Genomic DNA, 27,539 nt, shown 5'->3' on the forward strand with positions numbered 1-27,539 from the left:
TCACTGCCAACTCAACACGGGGCTGTGCACGTAGCATCAAAATATCTGCGGCGCCATCAATCCACTGAGACCTTGGCGTGATGCAGCGGCGGTACATTCTAGAACTTTCCGCAATGTTTTGTGAGCAAAGTCACAGGAGGAGAGCAGTGAAGGTCACTTTCAGTGTAATCCCTTACAGATGGATTACAAGAGTCCCAGCTCATAAACACAAGAGGTTTTAGTTACATTAGTAATGCAGTAGTGTATTAAATCAAACGGAGGTCTCGTGCCCTGCCCCGTTGTTGGGGTATCCCCGCTTTGAGCAGGGGGAGCCGTCTGTAAATCTGAGCAGGGGGGTGAAGGTGCAGTAGTCTGGGGTTCTCTGCCAGCGTGTGAACATGGTTTTCTTTTTAAAGCCTTGAGACCTGTGAGGATTCGCCGCATTCCTTTGGTTGATTGAGCCTCGCCGCTGGTTGCCGGTCTTGGACAGGGTGTGGAGAGACGCCAGGGGAGTGAACTCAGACAGGTGGCCCTTGTAGAGTTTGTCAGCATTCTGTGAGTGGGGAGAGAGGCAGGGAGACGCATTAGCTGTCAAACATATTCCATTTGCAGAAAAATCAGAAAAGGAGGATATAGATACCAGATTATTACCCAGCTGCCCCTTTTGAAGAGTTTTCTCTTATAGACCCGATTAAACAGATCAGTTAAATTACATTTGGACAATGATTTAGCTACCATTGGGAAAAAGTGTTAGAATTCAACCTATGGAATAAGTGCTTGGAGATCATTTTCATCTGAAGCATGTTGTAAGATATTATATTATATATTATATTATAATTATTAAATAAAATGTCAAGAATTGGACAGTACTTCAGTAATTACTTAGAATGTGGTCTAAAAGAGAACCAAGTGGGCAGCTGTGACAATAATTAGACAATTAGACTCACAGCAATGCAAGCAAAATAAATGAAGGAATGGAAAAATACAAATACATTTTTTTAAATGCAGGCTGTAACTGCACAAAGAGCAAGACCATGCACATGACCAGATAACATGCATCAATAATCAGACCCACGATGAGCAAGAGTTTCCAGGAGTCGGCCGCTAGATGGCAGCGCAGCGCCACGAAGAGAGTCACCCAAAATCCAGGTTATACAATATAAACAAGTATGTACAGGGAAAAACCTCTACCTTGGAAGTCCTTTCCATAAGCACGCACACACAAACACACTCACAGAACAACCCAGGAGTTAGTCAGGTGCCAAATTGAAGAACAGGTTAAATCGACCACCACAGCAAAGTAAACCTCATCATAAACACCTCACAAATCCAAACGTTTTTGTTTTTTTACCGTGACAAAGCCCCGTTAGACTTCTGTGTCAGCTACTTCATCTAGTAAGGACTCAGAACTTAGGAAGGCCAGGACTGTGTCAAACTCTTTATTATTCCTCACATGCTGTGGACAGACGTACCCAAACACACATTAAGGAGCTACCACAGATATAAATCAGACATGTGAGTGTAATTAAGGTCACATTTAGACTACTGGCAAAGAAACAACACTCACACTGGTCTTTGATCTGCACGTGTAAACCCTGATGTGACCGCACTAATAAAAGGCAACATTGCGCAACATCAAACGTTCATGCATAAAGGTGGGGGAAGTGAAGGAATAAACAAAAATAAGGCATGTTTTAAAGGTAGGAAGAAAAGCAGAGGGTCACCTCCAGGAGATCTGGGTTAGAAACTCATTCTGCTGGAAGTCTGAGACAGCATAAAGATGGTGGTGGGCTCAGAGGGAAGGCACCGGTGTTTAGTCTGCCGCGGACGAGAAGGAAAGGGAGGGAAAAGCCGGACGAGGGAACAAGGAAAGGGGAGATTTAAAGGTTTGAGGAGGATTGCAGTAAACCCTCTATAAACACAGTTTAAACAACACAGGTGGATAGAAGAAGGTTGTTGGAGAGTTGAAACAGCACCCCAATAACTCCTGCAAACACATCGTTAAGAATTCTACCTGGAATTGAAAATGCTGTAATCTGATTTTACACAGCAATATTTTAGTCAAAGTAAAATAAATCGAAACATTATGGTCTAAATAAATCTTAGAAATTGGCAATACAAAGCCAAATGTGTAAAGAAAGTGTTTAGTCTATCTATCAATAGATGTTGGGTTTTTAAGATCAGAAAGGCAAAGGTTTGAAACACAATTCCCACAGAATAAGAAATCAGAAATGCAACAGGTGTTTAGATTAAACCCGTTCCCATATTTGGGGTTGGTTGAGATCAGAAGAGATCCCCCCTTAGGGGAAGCCTGAGCCCTGCAGCCCTGAACAAATGGCTGCTCTGAGCAAGGTCGACATTGGGAGGGTTGATAGTGTTCCCTAATGTGCAGTGGTTGTGATTTTTAAAGTCTCTACCCAAAAAAGGTCCAATGCGATGCATTTTAAAACGCGTCCTGCTGAAAACATGATTCATGGATTAAACCAAATGCTTAACAAAACAGATTAAAACACATTTAATCAAATAAATGTCACCACATTTGGAATGTTAACCCTTTTTTAGTCAGATAGAGAGGCACGTAGCAGCGGCTCTGACTTACATCCAGCTGAGCTGGGAGGTGACCAAAACCAGCAAAATTCTGCTGAGCCAGAGTCGCCAGTAAGACATCACCAATAGGCACTATCAGTAGTTGGTTTCACAACTTCCGACTGTTTATTTGAGCTTAAACAGACTTAAGATGCAGAGCCTGTGTCCTATATGTAGTGTATGCAGGCCCTCACCTGTATACGTTCAGTAGTGGTGGGCCACAATGCCCTCCAGATGACCTTCTTCACCACATCTGGCAGCAGACTGGCTGTAATCAGGAGGATTATACTGAGCCAGGCAGGACCGCTGGACAACATCTGCATGAACACGTAGTACATCCTCTGGTAGTTCAGGAAAGGCCTGGAGGCAACAAAATCAATAAATCTGTGGTTTGTTCCAGAAAAGACTAGTTTAGCTGACTGGGGGTAAGTGCTACATCAGTACCTATGGCGCTTCTTTACAACAGGACCAGAGAATGATCTGAGAGATACTTTCCTTTATGAGAACGTTGCCTGAGCCACCCCAAGGCAATTTTGCAGCTGGTTTTTCAGTAAAAAGAGTTCCATTTCATTGTTCTTGTAATCAAGATTCAGTCTTATTCCCTGAATACAGCATTTCCCCTTTATTTGGCATGATTGTAATGAATATTGTTGGGCAGGCTGTTTGGATGGTTCCTTTTGGCATTGCTGATTGTTAAAAAGATTAAAAAAACAAGTAAAACAACTAAAATGATTTCCCAAAGGACTCAACTCATCTCGCACTCATGGTGACGGCGTCTGTTTTTGTTAATTATTCAAGGTAAACACATGGATATCAGAGGTTGGAATCATGTTAATTGTTTTGTGTTTTCCTTCAGCTTACCAGATGATTCCGCCCCACAGCAGGGAAAAGACCACAAAGAAAATCAGTGATCCCCAGATGACAAAATGATTGATCCAAGTCCAATAATGCGTGTCCAGAGCCAACTGCAGATGAGACGCGAGACAGGAAACCTGCGTTAACGACGCCACTGAAGTCTGACGCAGCCTTTCCTCTTCAATTCACTGAATGCAGATAGATTGTTAATACTGGGCGTGTTGCTACCTTGAGTGTCACAGTGAAGACGAGCACGGTGAAGACGAGTGTCCCAAAGGTCCAATTACCAAACATCTGTAAAAGCAGACGGACAAACAGGTTTTAGTTTTAGCATTTTTTTCCTCTATCTTTTTAAAAGTGCATATGTACTGAGTTACAAATTGGAACTGGAGTACGGCTATCAGGATCAGGTAAAATATAGTCACTCAAGTTATTCAAAATTATTAATATATAAGATGCAGTAAGTACAAATGTAACAAGTAATCCAATGGCAGGGCGCTAACACAGCACCATTCAGGATGTCAGAGGGCTAATTAATTTAAAAATTGTAATAGAGTTCCAGAGTTTTAATGACATTTTGTTGTTGCATTAAAGTAGACTAAAGACTTGATTAGAAGACTTGGTTCCTCATTAATGTCTGACAAAATCATAATATGGAGACCTCTCATTCTCCAGCCATTGAGAAATAAAACAAAACAACAAGAGCAACCAAAAATGAATGTGTCAAGTATTTATATTTCAGGCATATTAGTGTGTAAATTCTAAATGAACTATTCCAGCTGCCCTTGGGTGAGAGGTGAGGTGTGCCCTAAGCTTGTAGCCAGCTCATCACATGGTCAGCATATACAACAAACAGCCATTCACACTCTCACCCATTCACACGGTCAATTTAGAGCCCCCAATTCACCTCTCTGACAAATGCATGTCTTTGGATAATGGGGGGAAACCAGGGAGTACCTGGAAGGAACCCACAGGAACCCACAAGCTCCACAGAGAAAAACCCCAAACTCTCCTTGCAATTCTATCTTTGTGAGGACTTTCATATACATAATACATTTCCAAGTCTCTTACCTTAAGAATTACCATCGATCCTAAATCCCTAACCCTAAAGACTCCCTGACCTAAACCTAAGACCTTAAGATTAAAATCAAGTCTTAACCCTCAAACAGATCTTTGAAGTTGTGCAGACCAGCCCAGCACACACACACACACACACACACACACACACACACACACACACACACACACACACACACACACACACATTATGATGAGGATAACGACACAAACAGTAAAAACTGGACAGCAATGGTGGACGGATGATGGTTTGACGTCAGGAAAGTGTGTCCAACATGAAATGACAGACAGTCAAGAACGGGCTTACCATCTGTGTGTTGGTTGTCATTAGCTGAGAGGAGGAAAGAGAAGCAAAAACAAAACGCAACAGAAAGGTAAGAGCAGTGGAAGGAGCGGCCAGAAAGAAGAAAACCATAATAAAACGGACAGCAGTTAAGAAAAAAAAATGCATAAAAAAGTGAAAACAATCAAAGCAGTAAAAGATTATCTGAGAGAGTTTAAAACTGAAAGGACATCCCAACAGAAACACAAGGAGGCTGCAGAAAAAAATGCCATGCTGTGAGAATTCCAAATCAGTTTTTAGTTTTAAAACCTGCTAATTCTCCTAAAGTAACCATTTCACACAATCGAAAAATTCAAAAACAACAGCCGTGTAGCTGCCTAAGGTGGGTATCTGGTGTGCAATATGTTTTGAGAAAGACATTTTTCACACGTGCAAAATAAAGTATCACTGATCACTACTTTATTTCGATTTGAAAGTCTAAATAAAACAGCGTTAAGTAATGTATCTGGTAGTGTTTACCTGATGCCAGCATATGGAATCACTGTCATTACCTGTCCATTGCTGGTGAAGGTGGTGTTGTCAAACAGGAAATAAGCACCAAAGAACATCACAATAGCATCATAGACCCCCAGGATGGTCCAGTAAATAAAGATGGGCCACTGCAGCAAAGAGTTCTTCGCAATATCTCTGGGAAGAGAAAACAAGATGAATGAGAAACTGCCTTTCTGAATGATTACACGCTTACTCTTCTGATCGATATCACAGTAGCTCACTTTGGAGGACCTAAACCAGAAATAAATGAAGGAAGATATTTTTATTTTGTCTGATTTAAAATCCAGGTAGGATCATCTAAAAATGCGAACATAACAAATGACTAAAAGCCATTTGTTCTCTTTGTTCGAAAAGAGGAGTAATTCAGTACGAACTTGGAGAATCATGCAAAGCAAACTAAACAAAAAGGAGTAAAAAAAAGGCAGATTATTTCATGACATGCAGCTTTCTGCATATATACCAAATGTAAATCCAATATTTCCAATGAAGCTTGACCTGCTTGGTAGAGAGCTAAGGCCTGTTGTGCGTGACATGAAATCAATAGAAAGTGTTTCTGCTTACAGTTTCAAATCCATTTAGAGCACTCTGACTTTAGGGTACAAAACCTGAGAATCACTCAAGAAGTAACAATGAATACAAGAAATATCCCCAAATTTCAATGCTTTTTTTCCCCCCAGAAAAAAATTCCAGTCTAGTGAAAATGAGTCTCTGAACATGTGGGGAAAAAAGAAGTGATGTAGGCAGGAGGAAGTAGTGCAGATAGACACATAGCATACTGACCTATAAAGAGATGGGTCTTTCTTCAGGATGTCCATGTGAATGTGCTGTTCTATGAGACTGTAGAGGAGAATTGGCAGCGAGGTAAAGCTGATATTGTACAGAGTCAGGTAGGCTGTGTCGTACAATGGCTGGGGAGAACACAGTCGGGGTTATTTTCTTTTCTATTCCATATAACTGGGCTGTAGCTGTCGGTGTTTGCATACCTGTTGTGAAAATCCACAGAAGAACTGGTAGAGGAATTGAGGAAAGATGAAACACACATTCTGGAAATGTAACAAGCCAGAGGAAAAACAGCAGTTCAAAAGAGTGTAAAAACCATGCAAATGCAGCATTTAATGCAGAAAAATGTCATACTTTCAAATTTCTAATCACCGTATATACACAAAATTCATGCAGGTTACAGTCAGAAAAGGAAAATAAAATATCTTAACAAAATTGTGTATTGGACACTGCGCTGTTTAAATTCCCACCCATATTTTCAGACATAATTAGTCATTGAAATTCAAAAAACTGTAGGCACAAATTGAAATCCAAATAATGTTACGAGTAAATTCCCCATAATCCTAATCCCCTACTGTGCTGAAGGGAGCAGATAGATTACCTTATAGAAGAAATACTGCACAAGTTCAGAGATGCGTATATAGTAATAGTGTCCGTGGACCAGCAGCATCTTCTTGAGGTGTTTGAACTTTGGGATGGCATAGTCACTGTTCCTCACCGCCTGGCGACCTTCCTTTCCCATGATGCCTTGAGAGTTGTGGTAGCAAGATCACATGGTAAAATATAAAAAAATAGGGATTTTTAAGCATATTATCTGTGTTTTTGAGAACTTTCTAGTCATGTAAAAAAACATATTCATCTTTCAAATATACTTCAGTTGTTCTCTGAAAATATTTGACTAAACTTTCCACTTTCACAACATTGTCAGAAAGGCTAACCAGCACAGTGTAGCCTCTCACGTGTAACCAGTTACTAGTTACAGGGTTAATTAGCTGTGAACTGACCAATGCCAACGTGTGCCTCGAGGATCATGCTGACATCATTGGCTCCATCTCCAATAGCCAGAGTGATAGGGTGCTCCTTGGAGGCTTTGATCAGCTTCACAATCTAGGAAACCAAAGACAAAATGTCACTGAAATCAATTCCAGTGCGTCTATCGAAACTGTTCCTATTGTACCTGAGCTTTCTGAAGTGGTGCCATTCGACAGCATAGCACAGCACTGCAATTCCGACAGATTTCAAGGAAAATCTCTTTATAGTTTCCTGAGTTTGAGTCCTCTGGCGAAGGCCTCATCACTGCTGAGAGGGTGGCTCCATCAATAATAAGACCATAGTCTGTACAGTCGCCTGACAAACTGGACACAGAAAAAGTAATCATTAGCTAGAGATCTGTTTAACCCCTATAAGGAAACGTACAGTATGTCACATCTTCCAGTCCTATATATTTGTACTTTAGAGGTGCTTTCCTGACTGATACACACCCAGAGAAGTTATCCCTGGCCATGCTTCCATGCTGCCTCAGGACAGTCCTGCTCAGGTCAAATAGGACATCATGAAGGCTCTGCTCCTCCGTGCGCTTGGTGGTCAGCTCCAGGATCTCTGTGTTGCGGTGAAACAGCTTGCTGGCGTAGCAGGTTGCTGCAGCTGTCTCCATCTTGTCACCAGTCAGCACCCACACCTTAATGCCTGCCTTGTGCAGAGACTCTATGGTATCGGCTGCTTTTTCCTGAAGCCTGTAGTGAGAAAAATATATTATATAGTTTATACTGTATACACGGTGTAAAAATATACTTTGAACCCCATTCTCCTTGTCTTTTTAATAGATTTTTTTCCTGGACAATTCCCGACATTGCAATATAGTCATATCCTTAATTGGGATTTAAGCTTGTACAGAGGCTAAAAGAGCCCTACATCATAGCTTTTATTTGTAGTAAAACCAGTTAGAGAACATTTGCATATTCCTTCTCTGATGTTTGCGCTACTGCAATTATCTCACACTTTCACAATTATCTCACATCTAATCATTCCAGTAAATTTTAAAAGAAGGCTCCAAGCTACCTGTCCTCCACTGCAGTGGCCCCCAGCAGGATTAGATCTTTCTCAATGAGGTCATAGGCCTCTGCAAGTCGTTTGTCTCTGTCCTGCAGCGCCAGCTTGGCAGTGCTGAGCAAGTGGCAAACTTCCTGGTACTTTTCAGCACTCAGAGGCCGATAGGCAACACAAAGAGTCCTCAAACCTTCCTAAAGGAGAGCATTAATCAAACATAGGGTGACTAATATGACAAGAAATTACAGACTAAAGGAAATTTTTAAAATGAAAAAATATATATACTGAATACATCTATGTACTTTGTGAGGAAAAATTGGTGTTCAAGTATTAAAATATCAATATATTCTCAAATTACTATAACTATAAAAGTGTCAATTAATCTGGGTTTTTTCTGAAATAAATAATTCTGCCACAATCTTGTCTTTTAAGAAAGTCCAGACACATGGAGGCCATGGGACACTCACTGGAGCGGCCACCACTGCAGTTGTTCATATGGACTTTAACAGCACCTACCAAATGACTGTAGGTTTAAAAAAAATATATTGTCTAAAAAGTTTTATTAAAACATTACGAATGCTACAGGAGTAATGTGACAATAAAATATGCAATGATATATTGTATAGTCAGATTGCTAATCGGGGCAAAGTGTCAGGCTGATTTTATTCTTGCCATACTGGGACCTTGTATGGAACAAAACAGAACAAATAAGCAATGGAAGTGGGTCATGCTCCACTGATCGACATCATATTGTAACCATAGAAACAGTAACTTTAGACAGTAGTAGTTGTTTTGGGAATGTCAGCGTATTTCTGGGTGCCCTCACCACTGCGTTGTGCTCGACTCGAGCTCTGACTTGCTCCACTTTGCCTGATATTACTCGAGGAAAGATGGAGGAATCTGCACCTTTGCAGAAGAGGTAGAGCTCACCTGTTTACAGCACACACACACACACACACACACACACACACACACATGCAAATGGATGTTAGAAACGCACAGAAAAATGTTCAGAGAAACCACACACCTAAGGATATGTTGATGGTTTGTGTTATATACCAGTGCTGGATCTGACGATGACGCTCATCCTCCGTCTGACAGAATCAAATGTTAACACTTCAAGCAGTTCAAACCTAATGGACAGTTTAACATATACACACGTGGTAAAAGAGAGAGAAAGATTAAAAAATGCAACCAAAATTAAAGTAAATTGAGCAGGGTTAAAGACATGAATGACGCTGACCTCTCAACCTCATCTTCCCTATTTAAGATTTCCATGTGATTATCTTTCAGTCTGAGATAAGTGAAGCCGAGCCTGCAGATGGAAATAGCACAAATAACAAATTGATTAATAAACATAATAAATAAATTAACTTACATGTGAATAAAAGTCAATGTACCTAGTTACTGTTAGAATTGCTTAATTACTTGATTTCTATCAATAAAAATGATACAAAATTATATATATAAACATTTTATTAATTGTATTTTTATCGGCAGGATAACATCTTGAATTAAAAAGATATTCACGATATAATACCGCATTGGCGCTAATTATTAATAAAATATATTGTTATGCTTTCTTAAAGACATAAATTGATACAAAAATATATAAAACATAAACAAAATCAAAATAGTGTTGTTTTATACTCATCTGAGACAGTAAACTGTAGTAAACAAGACGGACCCACCTCTTCATTCCCTCCACCAGTGCCACTTCGTCTGGGGACGAGGAGATGTAAAAGGAAGTGGATTTGCCCTGGTGGATGCCATGCTTGATTCCATCCACCGTCTCCTCCTCCTTTACCTGCACTGTGTGGCACAAACACAGTGCACGGAAAAACAGATCCTCATGCACCTAAGGTGGATGACCAATACAGTGTTATCCAGTGTTGAGCAAAGGACCCAATATTGGGTTAAAAAAATTACTCTGGACAAAAATTAAGTCCTCCATGGCAATTTAACATTACAATTCTTGAAGCATGTAAAGTCAAGTTTAGACATTAAAATGTTATTTGAACGAAGGAATTATTCAATCAATGAATAAATGAATGAATGAGTGCTTACCCTGGCCTCAGGACCAGGTGATGTGTCGATCATATCCATCCCGGCAGCACAAGACAGCACCTTTAAAAACACAGATTAGCCTCAGGTGTGAGCACACAACATTATTTGTAATAAGCATTTATTCATGCACGCCAAAGTGAGGAAGACAGAAATAACTGAAGGGTATGTGACATATTAGATAAAGACGTTAACCCCTCAGGTTGTTACCTGGCCATTGCAGATCACATGTGGCACGTAAACATGTCCGTCCACGCAGCACTCTATAAACTCCATGTTGTTTTCTGTCAGAGTCCCGGTTTTGTCTGTAAATATATACTCCACCTGAAAAATGGAGCAGAGTGTTACCTTCCTTTATATTTCATCTCACCACTTCTGAAAAAATAGCTTCTCAAAAATAAATATATTGTTTGTGAATCAATATGTGTGTAAAACAGGGACAATGTATATGACCTGTCCCAGCTCCTCATTAAGGTCTGACGTATTGACCACAGCTCTCTCTCCCAGGTCCTCATCAAACATCTCATCATCCCACATGATGAAATAGGAGCCAAGAAACTTCTGCATTTCCACAGTGACATACATTGACACAGGAATGATGTAGTTAAAAAGTACCATGAAAGCTAAGAAATCTGTGAATGCCCGGATCACCTGAGGACAACAAAAGAGTGAGTGATCAGAGACATTTCAGAGATTACATATAATTAAAAATCAAGTTGAGTGACTGTCAGACTCACAATATGTCTCTGCCTCTCTGTTTCTGTCCTCTGGTTGTACCAGGGCTCATCTCTATTGGGGTCAGCCTGCCATAAGTATTTCAGTGCAGTGTTGACGACAGCCTTGCCGATGAGAATGCACAGGTAGACCACCAGGTATGCATTCATTGACCTTCAATCAGAGACAGGATAAGTCTAAGTAAGGATAAGTGTATGGAATAAAATGCTCCAGTATGAGAAATGTAATAATTTTTGATGCTACAACAGAAATAGAGTAGGGGGGGATAACCTGTAAAAATATAAACTAGTTTCCACAGGTATTCATGTAAATGTGTGTGATAGATCTACTTATTCAAAGAATTGTCATTTTCTTGGTTTGTTGTCACATCAGTGATATTATCATGATCCTAACATCAACATAAAACATAACAACTTTGAACTGATTCAATGTCTTTCATTTTAGACACTTATATTTAGAACATCTGTGAGGAATCCACATCTGCTGAGTACATAAGCACCAAAAAGAAGAGATATCTCACAGATTCTTTCAGACTGGAAACAGGGCATTAACTGATGCTATGAGAAAATGGGTTAAAAAGATTTATGAATATCTAATAAATCATTTTATGAAAGCTTACTTCTCTACAGCAGAGCGCTTTTGAGATTTAGACTGGTAGTTGAGCGCCATCTTGGTTTCCATACCAGTGTAGATAGCAACAGCTAAATCAAAGACAACACACATCAACAGTTTGACAACAAAAGAACCAAGCAGATGTTCAATAATGAGTAATTATCTCCGAAGAGCTAAATTTATATCCCTTATTTATCAGTGGATGTACATTCAAGACATATGTTTAACCTTTTAGACAGCAATACTGATGGAAGATGGAAGGTTTTAACTATTACCATAGATATACTCTGTGTTCTTGAGTGTGGCTCCTCGTAACAGCAGGTTCTCTGCTCCTAAAGGTCTGTAAACCAGCACACGCACACACATAAACACAAATTACCGCAAGTGTTTAATGAGATGTTAATATATAGAAGAGTTCCTTACCTAGCCACAGGCTCACTGTCCATGTAGATGTTGATGCGGCCCACAAATCTGTGTCAGACAGAGATGAGTAAGAACCGAAGTGTGTGTATGCACACTAACGGTAAATGCATTTTACACTCACTTGTACAGGTCAGGCTGTGGTTGTTCGCATTCAATTGTAGCATGGATCGAGTCAACCTCTTTCTCAGTTTGGCATGCGTTGGTATCCTGAACTGCATAGTAAGTCTAAGAGGCAAAGCAGGAGAACAGGAAAGGAAAGAGATGAACCATTTGGAAACAGCTGTCCCTTTCCTTGTGCAGTAGTTTGTTTTGATACTGTCAGCCAAAGAAGTGTTTTTATATATACTTTATATAAAAATACATATTTATAAAAACAAGCAATCACAGCCTGTGTAGAGTAGACGTTGGATGGATGAATTATTGGAATGCCAAATTACGACATACTAGATGTGGTCATGTTTTTTTTCCAATTCAACTTAGCCAGTAAGAAAAATCGCGCAAAAAGATTCATTAGTCAGATTCATAGTCTAAGGCATTTAATGTAAACACCATCTGTAAAATATGTTTATAGCACAACCTGGTAAACGACTGTAAAAATAACCGCACATACTGTATTTATTAAGTTATTATCCTCACTTGCTGCTTCTTTTGCACTTCTGGTTAGATGCTAAACTGCATTTTGTTGCTCTGTACCTGTACATGTGCAATAACAATAAAGTTGAATCTAATCTAATCTAATCTAATTTCATTACACATTAACAAACATTTGATGATACATTAATGACGTATTATGATTAGGTTAATATCATTTACATGAATGTCCACTGCATTTACAGTATACTGGTTTTGTTTGTTTTTTCAACTTTTTTGTAACATTTTAAAAGCAAAAACCACTGACGCAATCTTTAAGTGAAGACTGTGTAAGAATGTGTTTTTCTTTGTTTCACTGTGTGTGAATTCAATGATCTGGAGCTATTGTTGAGTGGGTAGGAGTGGAAGTTTAAAGCACATACATATATACAAATGCACAACAACAAAACACACACCTTATGGCTGCTTTCTCCATCCAGACTAGCTGTAGTGACAAAACAGGTCCCATCTTCTCGGGACGACGACAAAAGGATGAGGTCGCAGGGAAAAGTCTCGTCTTCTTTTACAAAGACCACATCTCCAACCTGAGACAGGCAGAAGATATGATTGAGTTACATTTAAGGATGGTTTAAACAGTGACCCACTTGACTCTAAATAACAGTCCTATAGTAAATACAGTCAGTGTGTCATGTATCCCGAGTGCTACTGGCACACTGGTGTTTGGGTTGGCATCTTGCCTAGCAAGAATCTACCTTAACAGCTGTCAGAGCAATCTGTCACAGACAAGCAATCATCCCATACACCCTGTGCAAGATCCTTTGCAGCTGATATATTACAAAATATATAAATATAAAAATGATCTAGATTTATCAATCCCTAGAAAATGAAGTGATCTGAGAAAAAGCGCTATTTCTGTCATACAAGACTAGACCGGGGAAGACTGCCACACATACCCTGAGCTTGCGACTTTGCTTCTGGGTCACTTTCCCATGGTGCACCACGTGGACAGAACACTGGTTGACAGAATTGTCTGCTTTGTGTCTCAGCCAGTCCTCATAACCCTGATGGAGAGAAGCATGCAGGAAAAAAATGGTATCTGCACCAGTAAAGCAACAGTAATGGTAACAGCTTCCCTGCACCTCACCTGTTTAATGGCTGTTACTGTGATGACAAAGAACAGTGGCAATCCACTGGTGATTGGACTGGTGGGGGTGTCGATGATTAACTGGAGTTAGAGACACACACAGGCATAAAAATATACATGGCAACAGTGAACTGTGATTTCAGTTAGACATTTTTTCTCTACAGGAGTGAGGTGGCAGTACTAAGCACTGCACTAACAAGATTAACATTTTAAAAAAAAGAATATCCTGCAATGTGAAATTTTCTTTTACCTGAACCAGAAATATGATGAGAAAGTAGAAATTGGCAACTCTCCGGAATTGCTCAAACAGGTTTTTTGGGATGAAGTTCCAAAATGTGTACTGAAAACGTGACAGAGTACGATGAAATAATCCATTCAGTACAAAAAATAAATGATTGATCACTTGACGTTTGCCTTTAAATACCAAATACCAAATATTGTTGACAACTCTTTAGAATTCCTGTCCATTTTTTTAAGCAAAGCTGTTCATTGATATCATTGACATCGCTTCATTCTGGTTTCTGTTTGATCAGATGCACCACTCTGTTTAGAGCCGTGGGACATTCTGTGTGGGTGCTTTCACTGACCTTGGATGAGACTATTCTGTTGTCAGGAAATCGCTGTTGTATAAAGGCCTCAGTTCCTGGAGGAGGCTCCTTGTGTCCAATGTAAATTGTCCTACTGTCTACCCAGTTCTCCTCACCAACACACTGCATAAAAATGGAAAGAAACACAGGAGAACAGACTTTGTGTGAGTGTGATCGAACGACACTGACATTTGAAACTGTACATAACATATTCAACAATTCCAAACATTTTTAGATACCTACCCCACTGCCACTGCACACCTACAGTGATCGCAAAACAGTGAGCTACAATTACACACCACTGGGAAGAAATTATAATTTGTCCTCAGTGAATGAGAGCTGTTGTTACCACAGAAAGTTGCACGTGACTTTGACTGGAATGCAAGATCCACACACACACACACCACACACACACACACACACACACGCGCACACACACACACACGTATGCAAACAAACAATCAGTCTAGGTTTCTACATATTTCACTTGCTGTGATTAGCTTAAACAACTCCCACTGTTGTCAGTAGGATAACTTACCTTTTACGGTAAATCAATTTACGCTCAAGTAACCATTGAACGAAAAATCTAAAATAATTATTACTTATTAGAATACTAACAACTTACTAAACAAAACACTTATTTGTGCAGAAATAAAACCATTAGAGAAACTAGAAGTGAATTAGTTCCAACCACTGCCCCCTAAAAAAATCTGTTTATTTTGCAATGACAGAAGGGAAGTAATTCAGCAAATAGATTAGGGGGGGTGGGGTCAAAAGTAAATACATTAAAAAAATCCCACCCATCCATCCATCCATCATCCATCCATCCATCATCCATCCATCTATCCATCATCCATCCATCCATCCATCCATCCATCCATCATCCATCCATCCATCCATCCACCCATCCATCCATCCATCCATCCATCCATCCATCCATCCATCCATCATCCATCCATCCATTCATCCATTCATCCATCATCCATCCATTATCATCAATCATCCATCCATCCATCCATCCATCATCCATCCATCCATCCACCCAGTAAAATGGGACCCCATCATTCCCTACAGAGGTGTGTACCAGTTAGAACGATATGCTGAGGTTGACAGCAGCACTACAAAGAATCATTAAGCCTCTTCCCCTACTGTTTTGTCGTCCATTATCTCCCACTGTGCAGCTTTATTGGTTTTCTCACCTTTCCCTCTCCGTCTCACTCGCTCCAACCACAATCTGGGTGGCCTCTAAGTCCACAATCTACCTTCTATTGATTAGGTTTAGCTTTCATCCAGATTCAAGCTTTTTACATAAAAGCCTGCCAGTACTTAATCAAATCGAATGGCATCTTCACAAAATAGAAGCCAGGCTTACAAAATAAAACTGTTTATTTGGTTCAAGCCTTTAGCCTCTGGATGTAACAGGAGACGGTGGTCTATTCTGGACCTTGATAATCACTTCAAACTGCGCTTCATGTTACAGGATGCAGCAGGTTTCGTGGAGTGTATTTATAGTTGAAAGGGAAACATTTGTGGTCATAGAAAGATGGAAGAGAAAGCTTATCGGCTTTGTTCCCATCTGCTACATTCATCACAAAAATCCATTTTCTTTAAAGCCCCATTATACAAAAAACAGAGCAAATGCACACATGTGATCACAACACTTCTGTGGAAACAAAGAAAACATTGACGGAATGCTCGTAAATACTAATTTAAGTGAGATCTGTGCGTAATTTCAGTGATTTGTGGTCTAAGAGGAAAGTAGAATAATTCTGGAGGAAAAACAAATGAAGCCATTACAGAATAAAGCAAGTAACTGTAAAAACTATCAATATAAGGATTTCAGTGATTAAATAAATTCAGTATTTACAACAGATAGAAAATAAAATTACTTTCTAAGATAATTTACAGGATAGTCAGAGTAATATTCATTAATTTTTTTACTGTAATTAAAAAAACATAGAGGTAATTATTGAACTATTGAATTTTCAACCGTCTCTTTAACAAGTTATTTCTTGTCTTCTGAACACTAATGGCATTTTAAAGAAAATGCAGTGGAACCAGAGGCCTTAAGGATAGCCACAAGTGTTATAAAGGACCTGCCTCTCATACTGATACCATCTTCAAGTCATAACTTTCTGAAAGTAAACAGAAATTTATTAGCATGATATAATCACAAGGGCAATTTTGATCAATATCCCAAAGAGATACTGTGTGTCAGTGTCTGCTTAGCAAAAATTAAAAAGTTTGACCTCTATACTTCAGACATTTGAAAGCATCTTATCAAAACAATAATCAGCACCATGTTTACCTTACAGTAACCTGATGTCTGGCACATAAAGATAACATTTATGACACAACCAGCACAAAACAGGAATTACAACACACAGATAAGTACTGTTTGTCTGCAGGCTTTGCTATTGTCCCAAAATGCTTTATCTCCTCTGTCTAATGTGTAGCCTCCACAACCTGCTTAATGTGATACCTCTGGCACACACTTTCCTTTCAAATGCACCTTCTTTCTGCCATATATCAGCAAACACAGCCAAGTACACACACACACACACACACAACAAGAAAGAAAGAAAGAAATGCTGGTTACAAAGGTTACAACAAGGTGGTAAAATCATGCATGCACCTGGATCATGTAGTATGTTAAAATTAGTAGGCAGGATTTCTGGAATATACCAGTATATGTCCAAACTCCATGAAAACTATTGTAAATGCTTAGAATTACAGATTTATTGGCAACTTACCCACAGTATGCAGGATCTTATCTCAATGTGTGATACCCTGATGGGTGTGTGACTGTGTGTGTGTGTTACCTGAACTACAAACTGTAAACCAGCTGTGCACTCCATCTGTCACAATACCAACATTCTTCAGCTCTCTCCATGCCAGGCTGAACAAGAGAAGCCCTTTTTGTTTACTTTGAATAGCTCTGCACTAAATTGGCATAGAATTTTCTGGTCCTACAGGACTTACCGGGAGTTGTTGCTCGGCGTATCATTTGAACAATGCGGCAATTTCTTTCCAAGCGGATTTTATCTTGATTGTTTATCACTCTTACATGAATGGCTATAAATAAAGCACTCTTTCTGGTAATCGGGGTTGTTTTGTTTTTGTTTTATTGAAATTATGACAAAGATTATGTTTTTAATTGGGTATTGGTTTGAAAAAATGTGCCTTTATGTTGGAATGATACCTCATTCCCGCCTTTGTTTAACAAAACCAAAGCTATTGCTTATTCAAGAACACAAAGGCATGCAAGAACGCACAATTTGTGTCCAAATTGTTTGTTTTTAACTGTATGCCGAGTTTGTCTAATGATATATATGCACACCATTTTCTAAATGAAGCACTTTTGGGCCTCCATTTGCATTTTAACTCAACTGAGAGGTTTACTTCTTTTTCCATGTAATTACAGGTCATTCCTATTACTTTGCTGAAAACTGAATCCTTTAATCACTGACTGAAATACAGACAGGTTCACAACTATAATTAGTAAAATGGTAACTTGTGTTTCTTCCTTTCATCTGTTTGGTCCACAGCTTTAACTGAGATTAAAATGGTTTTGACAAAAGAAGAGACGTCAGTATAAATAGTTCTGTCCATTCTGATTGTATAGATCTGTAATAAATGAAATCGCACACTCTCCATAAGCAGAATGCATTGAAAGGAAGAAATGGAGTTCTAAACATGTCCTTTCTGCTCTGCTGGAGATCAATGGCAGGATGACTAAATAGTATGTTGGCTTCAAACTCAAGATTTATAGCCTCATAGAAAGTAAACAGCATAAACAGCATGGCCGAGGACACAGAAAATGCTGAAATAAGCTAACATGGAAATTCACCTGCTTTCATTACCTGTTTGCTTATGTGGGTCAGTGAGCCTCTGCACAGTTGCGAGTGGGATGTGTATGCCATATGTTTCCATTTCAATAGGTGTTCCTTCTGTATCTTTCCCATGAGCCCAAATGATAGAGAATGAGGCACAACCTCTGTGCTTCCAGCACCTTTATGAAAATATTAATTAGCCTGGTTTGGTTTTCACAAAGCAGATCTCACTCTGAAAGTAGGATAATGCTCTGCTTCACTCTACAACACTGCATTTGGGACCTGATTTGGCCTTTAATGCATTTAGCTTTTTGTTCTGAGCACTTATTATGGGAGAATGATCTTCAGGCAGCTAATAAGAACAATGTCCTTCATTGTCTCGTTGCAAGTGGGACTAACGGAGACTACTGCTGATGGTCACATGATTCCACATGATTTGATGTCACATGACAATACACGCTGTAAAGGCCTGGTGATTGAACGGTGCAGCCTGAGAGATTTTAGCCCAGAATCTATTGTTGGCCACATGATGGGCACCAGTTCAGTATAAAGGTGCCATTTTTTCAGGTTCACACACTAGTGAAATTGCATGATAAAACAATAAAAAGATAGAGGAAATGAGAAAGCCATTGCAACTATAGGCAACACAATTGTGATAGGTGTGTTAACTTAAACTAAAGATACAAAGGGCAATTAAACAGTAAGCAATGAAACATTATTTCAATCTAAAAAAAGAGACCTTCTCTTAACAAAGCACACCATAATATATGAAGCAATATTTTTCATTTTAATTGATATTTGACATGGCTCATTAACATCCAAACAATTGGAGTAGGGTAATGCGTCTCTATGTGTGTGTGAATTTCCACAGGCTTTCATAAAATCAACGCGCCCGCTTCATCAGACATTTTGGGTTTTCCTTGGGGTGACAGCACCATTAGCCACTGATACATGTTCTACCTCACTCCATTTGTGAGTCTCTTCCCGTAATGGTGTTTCCCGGGAGCCCAGAGAAAAGTACAAAAACATATTTATCATTTTTTTAAACTACGCTGTGTTTATTTTCAAATTTTCTTCCTCTCATCTCACTTAGTCAATAATGCAATACTATCCTGAAAATTAGCTGGTCACTGCTTTCTAAGTGTTGTTGCTCAAACCCTGGAAAGAGGATGTCATCATGTATCAAGCTAATTATAAAAGATTACATGTTGAAAATCATTACCGACTCGTAATGTAAATCATTTAACTTTTGGAAAGCTGCACAATGTGTATATGAATCAATGGAAAAGTATGTTTAAGGTACAAAAATCAACAAAATCAACAAAAATCTAGCAGTAAAAGAGCAAAAAAACCTACTCCGGCATTCTGGGACACTTAAGGTAAGTGGTAAGGAAGGAAAGGTAAGGCAGGTGAGGAGGTTAGGGAAGAGGGACAAAAAGGTTAATGTTAATCTTGAGATCTCTACATTATAATAGAGACATTACAAAAGGCCTCATCAAAAAGTAAATCACATGATAATGACTATACCAAAAATTAGGACAGCAAAATAACTTGGCAAATCCTAAGTGAGCCGCTTCATTGATGCAGAACTGACTAATCCATAAATGTCCAGACACAACATACCATATTGACTGAGGCTGAAAGTGCCCGTCTGGTAAACCACTCTGTGCCATCTTCGCAATTCCTTTTCATTCAGCTGCCCTGTTTGCCATGCTGATTTTAGCTGCAGGGAGTCAATCAAATGATCTTCTTTCCCTTTAGTCTCATTCCAACTTTCAGAAAGCTCTCTTTTTTCAAACAGGCTTGTTTCTCTCCTGATAGCCTCCATTAGCCATCAATTATAGAGAATACGATTGCATGTGAATGTTTATTTCTTTTAGTTTCCCTTTCAGCCTTGGAAGTATCACTGCTTCCTATCAACTCATTAGATTGTTCCATGTGCCCAAGTGGTACACAAATCTTTTGCTGCCACTTGCCTCCCCTGATGTCAGTTGCTACAGAGAATGACAAAAAACAGCACCCAGCTATTAACTACTAAGATGAGAAATGCACGTATGCGATTCAGCCTCAATTGTGTGCGATTTTCTGGCGTTAGCATCTGTCAGTGGTATGTGATGTATTGTATCAGATGTATTAACTAGAGCGAGACTGTGGGCAGAATGTGTGATTCATTTATCAAAGCTTCTTCAGTGCTGACTTTAATCAACGTCGTGTCTCAGTGACTATCTGAAGATGGGCAGACAGATGTTCTGGCGTATGGAAACATATGCAAGCCTCTCTGTTCTAACTAATAACCTAAGAATAACTCCCAGTGCCCCAAACATGTTTTCCTATGGCCAGTTAGCAAAAGCACATCAAAACAGGTCGTAGAATATCTTGCGCTGTCCAAATTAAATTAGTATAGCATTAGCGTTATTCCCACTTTCACCCTTCCAGTTCCTCGAATTGCAACTACAAGTGAGGTTAACACGTCTCATTGGAGAAGTAACATTGTAAATGCAGGACAAAGAGGATGAAGGCAGCCAAATGACATCATGTGGCTCTCATAAGACCAGTCACCTGACCATGATCATGTGGTGGAAAAGGATTCCTAAAAGTTCTGAGAGGTAATGTATTTGGGTTTAAAAAGCTCATTAATGTGACTGTGATGGAACTATAAATGCACGTAGAATAGAAAATATTCGGCCTCCAGATTTGTCTTGAAATGATAAACTATTTTGACAATGTATTGCAAAAACACTGTCTCGCCACCGAAAGAGCCACGATAATGAATTTTAAAAGGATACAGACAGAAGTGGAAACTCAAATTCCCATTTGCTGTGAACGCCATTGCTCTATTAAGACTGTCGCCCTGTTCTGTCTGACAACATAATGACTCTAAGACAAACGTTTTTTAACCACCCAAATTGAATAAGTGTAGTTCCAATGACATCAAGTCAGGCAGAAACTAACCAGGATGAGGTTCCTGCAATTTTAGCTCTAATGTGACAACATGCCACCTCAATTCCATCAGAGATATTTCCAAATGCAGCCATGTGAGGGCTCGGTATTATATCACTTTGCGCCGCTCTGGTTTGCTGGACTTACAGTGGGACTAGTGAGAGAGAATCACTCTAATCTGCTGCCAAATTGCATCATAATGTCACAGAATAATCAATATTGCTTCACGTAGGTGGAGCACTCGATTTTGAACATCAATTAAGGGTTCATCAGGTCAATGGCATTAAATATTCACACGCAATCCACTCACATACACCAGTCTGAGTACAAATGCACCATCAGGGGCAACGTCTTTCTCTTTTTGGAGGGGATGTGAACTTCATTTCTGGAGTTCTAAGCCAGACAATTATGGCTGACCGAGAACAACCCCACAGAATGCATGTGAATGATCCTTGAGAAGGACACAAAGCAGAGCAGCAAGAGCAACGCTGACATTACAGTTGGCTTCTTTCACTGGTTTTGTGCATCACATGAACACATAACAGGCAGCTTCTGGGTAGAGCTAACGAGCAACATGCTAAACTCAATCAGAGCATTCTAGAACCACACTGACAGACAGGGAAGTTATTATCTTCCCATAATGCAACAGTGAGGATTTGTTTTTGGATCCAGATTCAAATATATCCTCCCCTATTCCAACTGTTCCACAACTTTTCCAATCAAGTCATGCTGCCCTTTAAAAAAATATTATTCTATATTTTAGAAAAACGGAAGCGGAAGCAACATGCACAGTTGGTATAAGCTTTCTCTTTTTCTCTCGACACGAGGAACATAGGGTGTTGATGGTGGATCACAACTCAGCACTCAGTCAGGTAGAACATTAAGGTGTACCTGCCCTTCTCAGCACTTTTACTGGCATCTAGAGGAATTCTATAAGCCAAGTTTAAACAGCTCCATTGTCTCTACCCTGGCCTTTATAGAGGCCTCTCTGCACCATTACCCCACTGGGCAATCCATCATCTGCCTGTGGTTCAATAGTCTACAATCCGAGTTTAATATTACTGCAGTGACAACGTCTAAATGGAAGTGTCCAGTAGGTACTGTACCTAAAGAGGAAATTAACCTCCTTAAAATCAATGATGCAATTAAATCCTTTCAATTTAAACATGGGTAGATGTCAAGTAAAACGACTCCATTTCCTTTTAGAACAAGGCCATTTAGTTGCTGACTTGTGGTTTAATTCATGTTGTACAAGGGACCAAGATACAGGATAGAAAAGTAACCCGGCAGGCAGCGCTTTAGTGGCAGCCTCTAAGTCTGTCAGGTAAACAGGCTCACCCTGATGCAATTTGTGGACCGTGCACAATATGGAAGAGCCGGTGTTAAATGATTAGCATAAGGCTGAGAGGATGCCTGCTGGAGTTGGCTGACCAGTGAGCATGTGTCTCCTTGACAATGAAGCAACTGGACCGCTAAAGCATTTGAAAAAGTGTACCACATTATTGGAATATTGTAAATCTAAAAATCTTCCTACTAAAGTGGTATTCAATTTAATTGGTTAAAGCATGTGTCAGGGTCACAGTTGTGCAAGAATAATTTGTGGATTTAAGTTGTTTATTTCAGCCTAGACTTTGGATTGTGGATGATTATTTCAATGGAAACAAGAAGTAACAAATCTGGGATCTCTCTGGTAAATATTGATGACATTTATCTACTCTGGAGTTAGCTGGAGACCCCAAGGATTCCCTTGACAGCATGGTGAGCAGCCACTCTGTGCATACTCCATTAGAGATGAAGCACAACGTCCGTCCACGCTGTCAGCCAGCCTGCTTCTGAATTATTGACAACCAGACAGAGGCAGCGTTCATGTGATCTGCTGCTTTGTGCGTCACCTGCCTATAATATGCTCCAACTTCCCATTTAAGATCCTGCACAGATGACACAATAAAAAGAAAATACTGTCAGTATTTATTCTCAAACCTGTTGCCTGAGAGAAAACATGTATTGGCACTTGGGGAAAAAGACAGCAGGTGGGAAATAAGCAGGGATCACTGGCAGGCTTAGATCTGAAAGTATAGCTGTAAAATGGATTAAGTAGGTGAAGGTATAGTGAACACCAGTAACCCTGTAATCCACTGTGTTAAGGCAGGAAGTCAGTCAAGAGGAGAGGGGCGGTACTTCCTGTCCTGGAATCCAGATTAGTAAATACCAGGGGAACGTTGCCTCAACAGATACCTACACACACCCACACCCACTGCAACTAACTGTGTCATAGAATAGTCATTCTTCTTACTCAGTTACTGCATAAATAATCCAAGCATTAAATGAGGAGAAGGGGAATACATCTAAATAATTGAGCAAACCTGCTAAAATCACAGCTGCTTGATTTTTTATTTTTTTTAATTGAGAACATTTTATATATTATAGAGTCAAGATTAGCAAGCAAAACTCAATATGCTGTTGCATTAACATTTATGTATATAGTATTGCTGTAAAACTAAAAACAACACGGCACTTCCAAATCGTTCGGAGCCTAATTGGGAGGCAGCGCAGTAAAGAAAAGTGTCACAGAGATTTGAACTTGTTCCTTTTCAGACAGAATAAGCATGACAGTCACTGATACTGCAAAACTTGTTAGGGAAGATTTACTCTTGCATAACGTCCTGGGTCTTTTGTAGAGGCTCTCCCCACAAACACCAACTGACCTGCGGCATTACACCATTAAATAAAATGTATTTTATACACGTAATAAAAAGTATATTACACCGATTCATTCAACACAATGTGTTTTCAGCAGCTAGTGCTGATTCTGAGGTCACAGATCCATTAATATATAAGCTAGTAACAGAAGATTAAGTTGTACATTATACTCTCAAAGTAAACCTTTCTATTTCCCCTGACAATAGGAAAGAAATCTAAATGATTTCCAAGACATACTTTTGTGCTTACATTATATTTATATACCTGTATTCATTTGTAAGAATAGTATTTTACAGAGCATAGAATAAAGATTAGCTATTTACAATCAATGCAGAATTCCATAAACATGCACGTAACGCTGTACTTAGATGATAATTCAGCAGACTAAAGTTAGAGGCGAGTCCAATTTGAACTAATTTTACTTATACAGTTACATTTAAACATTATTTCCAAAGTTTCATTTCATTTATTTAAAATGAACTGTGGTAAAAAAAACGGAAATAGCTGGAGAAGTGTGCAACATGTATTCAGTGCAAAACATTCTAAAGTGTATCAAAATTGTATCGAATTGATTTGCTTCAGTTATTTGAAAATCCTTCTGAGTTTGACAGCAAAAATACTTTTTAGAACAGTCAGGGAGAGAGGCAACAGAAGTCCAGGAAAGTTGAGGAATGCTTGAAAAACACCTGGAACATTCCACAGGTTAAATGGAGTCACAGGAATGTCAGGTCGTATAGCTCAGTAAACTTTATTAACAAGATATTCCTTAGTAATATTTGGATGTTGTGGTTTTGAATTGCAGTTTCAATCTCTTGCCTATATTATTTTATTTGTTTTTAGGTTAAAACAAGGAGACGACATTTTAAAATACCATATAAAAGTGATAGCAGACTTTAAGAACAATTTTTAAGAACAATTCTGTTCGACTGATCAAATCTTGCTCAGCTTTGTCAGGGCTGTACAATGACCGACAAGTGTGTAGTTTAGTTTTCAGTACTGCAGTAACAATATGATTTTAACTTTGGAATTTACCCTCAACTGAACAAACAATACAATCGTGAACAGCTTTCTACAAAGATCCGCATCTAATAAAGAAAGCACAAGAATAAATTGCATGATTTTTATTGCACGGCGTCCCTATCCATTTTCAACTTCAGCGAAACGCCGTGAACGCTGTGACCGCTAAATAAAATCTCAATTTACGAAAGGTATCATCATCTCTCAATATAACACCAACATCCACATCAAACGCTACAATTACCTGACCAATTAGAGAAGATCTCATCAGCATCTACCACACTCCCAGACACAAAAACATCAAAATAGATACTCGACAACAAAGGTTTTATTTAATCAGCCTTTGGGGAGGCCACTCCATCCTAAGCCTCAGATGAGCATAAATCTCATCGCCTCTCATGTGAGCAGGGCCTGCCCAGTCAGGATTATTGTCAAGCACATTACTGTGGAGCCTAATGCAACTCTTAGCCATATACAGCCAGGCTGCTCCACTGCCAATTGATTTGACTTGCAGGGATAAAACAAGTGGATTACATAATTCCTGACATGGGCTGCTCCATTTGGAGGTGGTGACAATAGCAACTGCAAATAATAATACAGTAAAGGGGAAAATTCAATACAAACTACAACCACTGGAAATCTGTGATTCAACCTGTGGTGGTGCAACGCTACCTTATTGTGATGCGCTTTGTTAAAAAAAAAAAAAAGGTGACCCCATTCCCATTTAAACACTAAAGCTGTTGAAACTTGTTCCTTCATGAGCAGACATGAATCTCACAGTTGACAAGGATTATTAGCTGCAGTGTCCCAGTGTGAGGTGCAGAGTGACAAGTATTTTCTTAAAACATAATATATACAGCAGTTATTCAATAGTAATCTGCTGATTGGAGGTTTTATTACTGGTTTTTGACATCAGTCTCCAATAAAGACATCTATAAAGAGACAACGCCTAAAAAACCCAACACATTTTAAACTAAATTGTCGTGGTTTTCACTGAATCTTCAGCACAATGTACTATATTATTGAATATTGAATATTGTGGGATTGATTCATTTAATTTTTTATTGAAATAAATAATGTTTTTCAGAATTCTGACAGAAATAAATATAGATCAGAAATGGAAGGAGAAGCGAGAAAAAGGAGAGAACAGGCTCTTTTTCCAGGGGAACAAGGCTTCTTCAGAACTGAAAGACAGAAGCCTCTCAAACATGAAGTGAAACATCTGCAGACCAGAGAAGAGATGAAGAACTCAGCATTATGACCTGGATGATTGACAGCCTACAACAGCAGACTTGCATGTTCAAAGAAAATGTGTAAAATCAGGGTTACTATTCATCTTTTGCATATTTTCTAGATTCAATGATTTTCTTATATTTCAATTAAAATAGCTATAAAATGCAGTATAATGGCTTGAACTTTGTTCTCTTCCATAATTTTCAGGGGAAATAATCACTGTAAAAGTATTTAAGTAAATGTACTTTATTACTTTTCCTCGGAAAAGGATAAAAAATAAATGTTTTACACTTTTAAAGTAGCAACTCAAATTAAAGAACCCTACTCGGTTATGGGCTTATCCGTTGTTTTTAGGTGTCTTGTTTGATTAGAGGAGTTATTTCATGCAGATGAGCGTGGTTTGAAAATGGGAAAAGGGTAAAAATCCTGTTTCCTCTCAGAGGGTTTAAGCATTTTTGCCCGTCAATTTCCTTGTGCGTCTATTTCCGCCGGCTGTCCTGAGAGGCACCTTAATCCGGAGCCGCGGCTCCTTCGCTGGGAGAACAATTTCTACGTGATTTACGTAAATAGTTGAAATAACACGCAGCTGGAACAAGAAAAGAGCGGCAACGCGTTTAAAGACCCCCCAAAAAAATAAGAAATAAAAAGACTAACTCACGTATCTGGTGATGAGGGTTCTCAAAGTGCTGAAATCCATCCCCATCCTGTCTCTTTCTTTCCCCTCTCCGGACACTCCTTAAAGCGTTTTATGTTCTTTGAATGCTAACTTCTTCGAATGTCCCCTCTTCTGTCCATGACTCCCCTTTTCTGCTCCGGGAGGAAATTAGAAATTTAAAAAGTCAGGTGAAAGGGGTCTGCAACAGCCGGAAAGCGAAGCTCGGCTTCTGGACAGTGAAGCGCTCAGCCTGGAACGAGGAAAGAGTCGCAGCCCCTTCGACGGCTCCGCGCTCCAATGTGTTGCTCCTCTTCCTCCCACTGCCCGTCCTCCTCCTCCTCCTCCTCCTCCTCCTCCTCCTACTCCTGCCTCTGCCCCTGCCCCTGCCCCGCCCCCACGCGGGTTTATGTATAATCTCCTCCTCTCACCGTAAATACGTCACGATCATCCAGGTGGTGGCTCGGCTCAGCCTGAAGGTGTGCGCATGCGCACTTTATTATTTCCCGCGTATAATTGATTCTCTCAATATTCACTTATCACTTATTCACTTGAGATCGGTGTGCGTTAAAAATCTATTGAACCCCACCTGTATCTTTCTCTGTTCATACGATATTACGGCAATTGTCACCACATTGTTATTACAAAGTGTCACCAAGTAATAGAGACAGACAGACTGATACAGGAAGAGATTAAGTCTATATTGAGTTACGCAGTAGAGATATTGTGATACAATGTAAATAAAATACCTTAAATCGATTTTTCATATAAGTAAATATACTGGGAATTTTGATTTGACATAAGTTAGGTAAATGCATTTACTTTCTGCATTAATTTATTTTAAAAAGTG

General features: G+C 39.3%; 1 protein-coding gene across 6 annotated transcripts; it reads right to left on the reverse strand.

Annotated features, from left to right (window-relative positions):
• LOC130523179 (phospholipid-transporting ATPase IH-like) lies at positions 1–27,015 on the reverse strand. Of its 6 annotated transcripts, none has more exons than XM_057028205.1 (32): positions 26,696–27,015; positions 14,315–14,437; positions 13,978–14,067; positions 13,728–13,808; positions 13,537–13,644; positions 13,039–13,167; positions 12,114–12,217; positions 11,993–12,040; positions 11,845–11,909; positions 11,577–11,658; positions 10,960–11,110; positions 10,676–10,873; positions 10,433–10,546; positions 10,226–10,285; positions 9,850–10,016; positions 9,402–9,473; positions 9,218–9,291; positions 8,985–9,088; positions 8,171–8,352; positions 7,594–7,845; positions 7,290–7,467; positions 7,117–7,219; positions 6,714–6,859; positions 6,316–6,375; positions 6,113–6,240; positions 5,332–5,467; positions 4,805–4,828; positions 3,649–3,714; positions 3,427–3,530; positions 2,760–2,925; positions 1,331–1,435; positions 287–532 (listed from the first exon to the last, which is right to left on the reverse strand). In XM_057028205.1, the coding sequence occupies exons 1-31, from the start codon at positions 26,738–26,740 to the stop codon at positions 1,346–1,348; spliced, it is 3,450 nt and encodes a 1,149-aa protein (XP_056884185.1). In that variant the 5' UTR covers positions 26,741–27,015; the 3' UTR covers positions 287–532; positions 1,331–1,345. The 6 variants fall into 6 exon arrangements, with proteins under 6 accessions (XP_056884183.1, XP_056884184.1, XP_056884185.1 ...); XM_057028206.1 differs by lacking the exon at positions 1,331–1,435 and adding an exon at positions 1,704–1,797 and having other exon boundaries at positions 349–532; XM_057028203.1 differs by lacking the exon at positions 1,331–1,435 and having other exon boundaries at positions 1–532.
• Positions 27,016–27,539: the final 524 nt, after the last annotated feature.

Source organism: Takifugu flavidus, chromosome 3, assembly GCF_003711565.1.
Source record: "Takifugu flavidus isolate HTHZ2018 chromosome 3, ASM371156v2, whole genome shotgun sequence".
NCBI classification, from domain to species: Eukaryota; Metazoa; Chordata; class Actinopteri; order Tetraodontiformes; family Tetraodontidae; genus Takifugu; species Takifugu flavidus.

Coding starts and splice junctions, on each gene's coding strand:
- LOC130523179 (XM_057028203.1), bottom strand. CDS start 26,740: ATGGGGATGGATTTCAGCACTTTGAGAACCCTCATCACCAGATAC. Junction 5,468..6,112: donor AAAGACCCATCTCTTTATAG/GTCAGTATGCTA, acceptor TTCTCTTCCCAG/AGATATTGCGAAGAACTCTT. Junction 3,531..3,648: donor TCTTCACTGTGACACTCAAG/GTAGCAACACGC, acceptor TCTCATCTGCAG/TTGGCTCTGGACACGCATTA.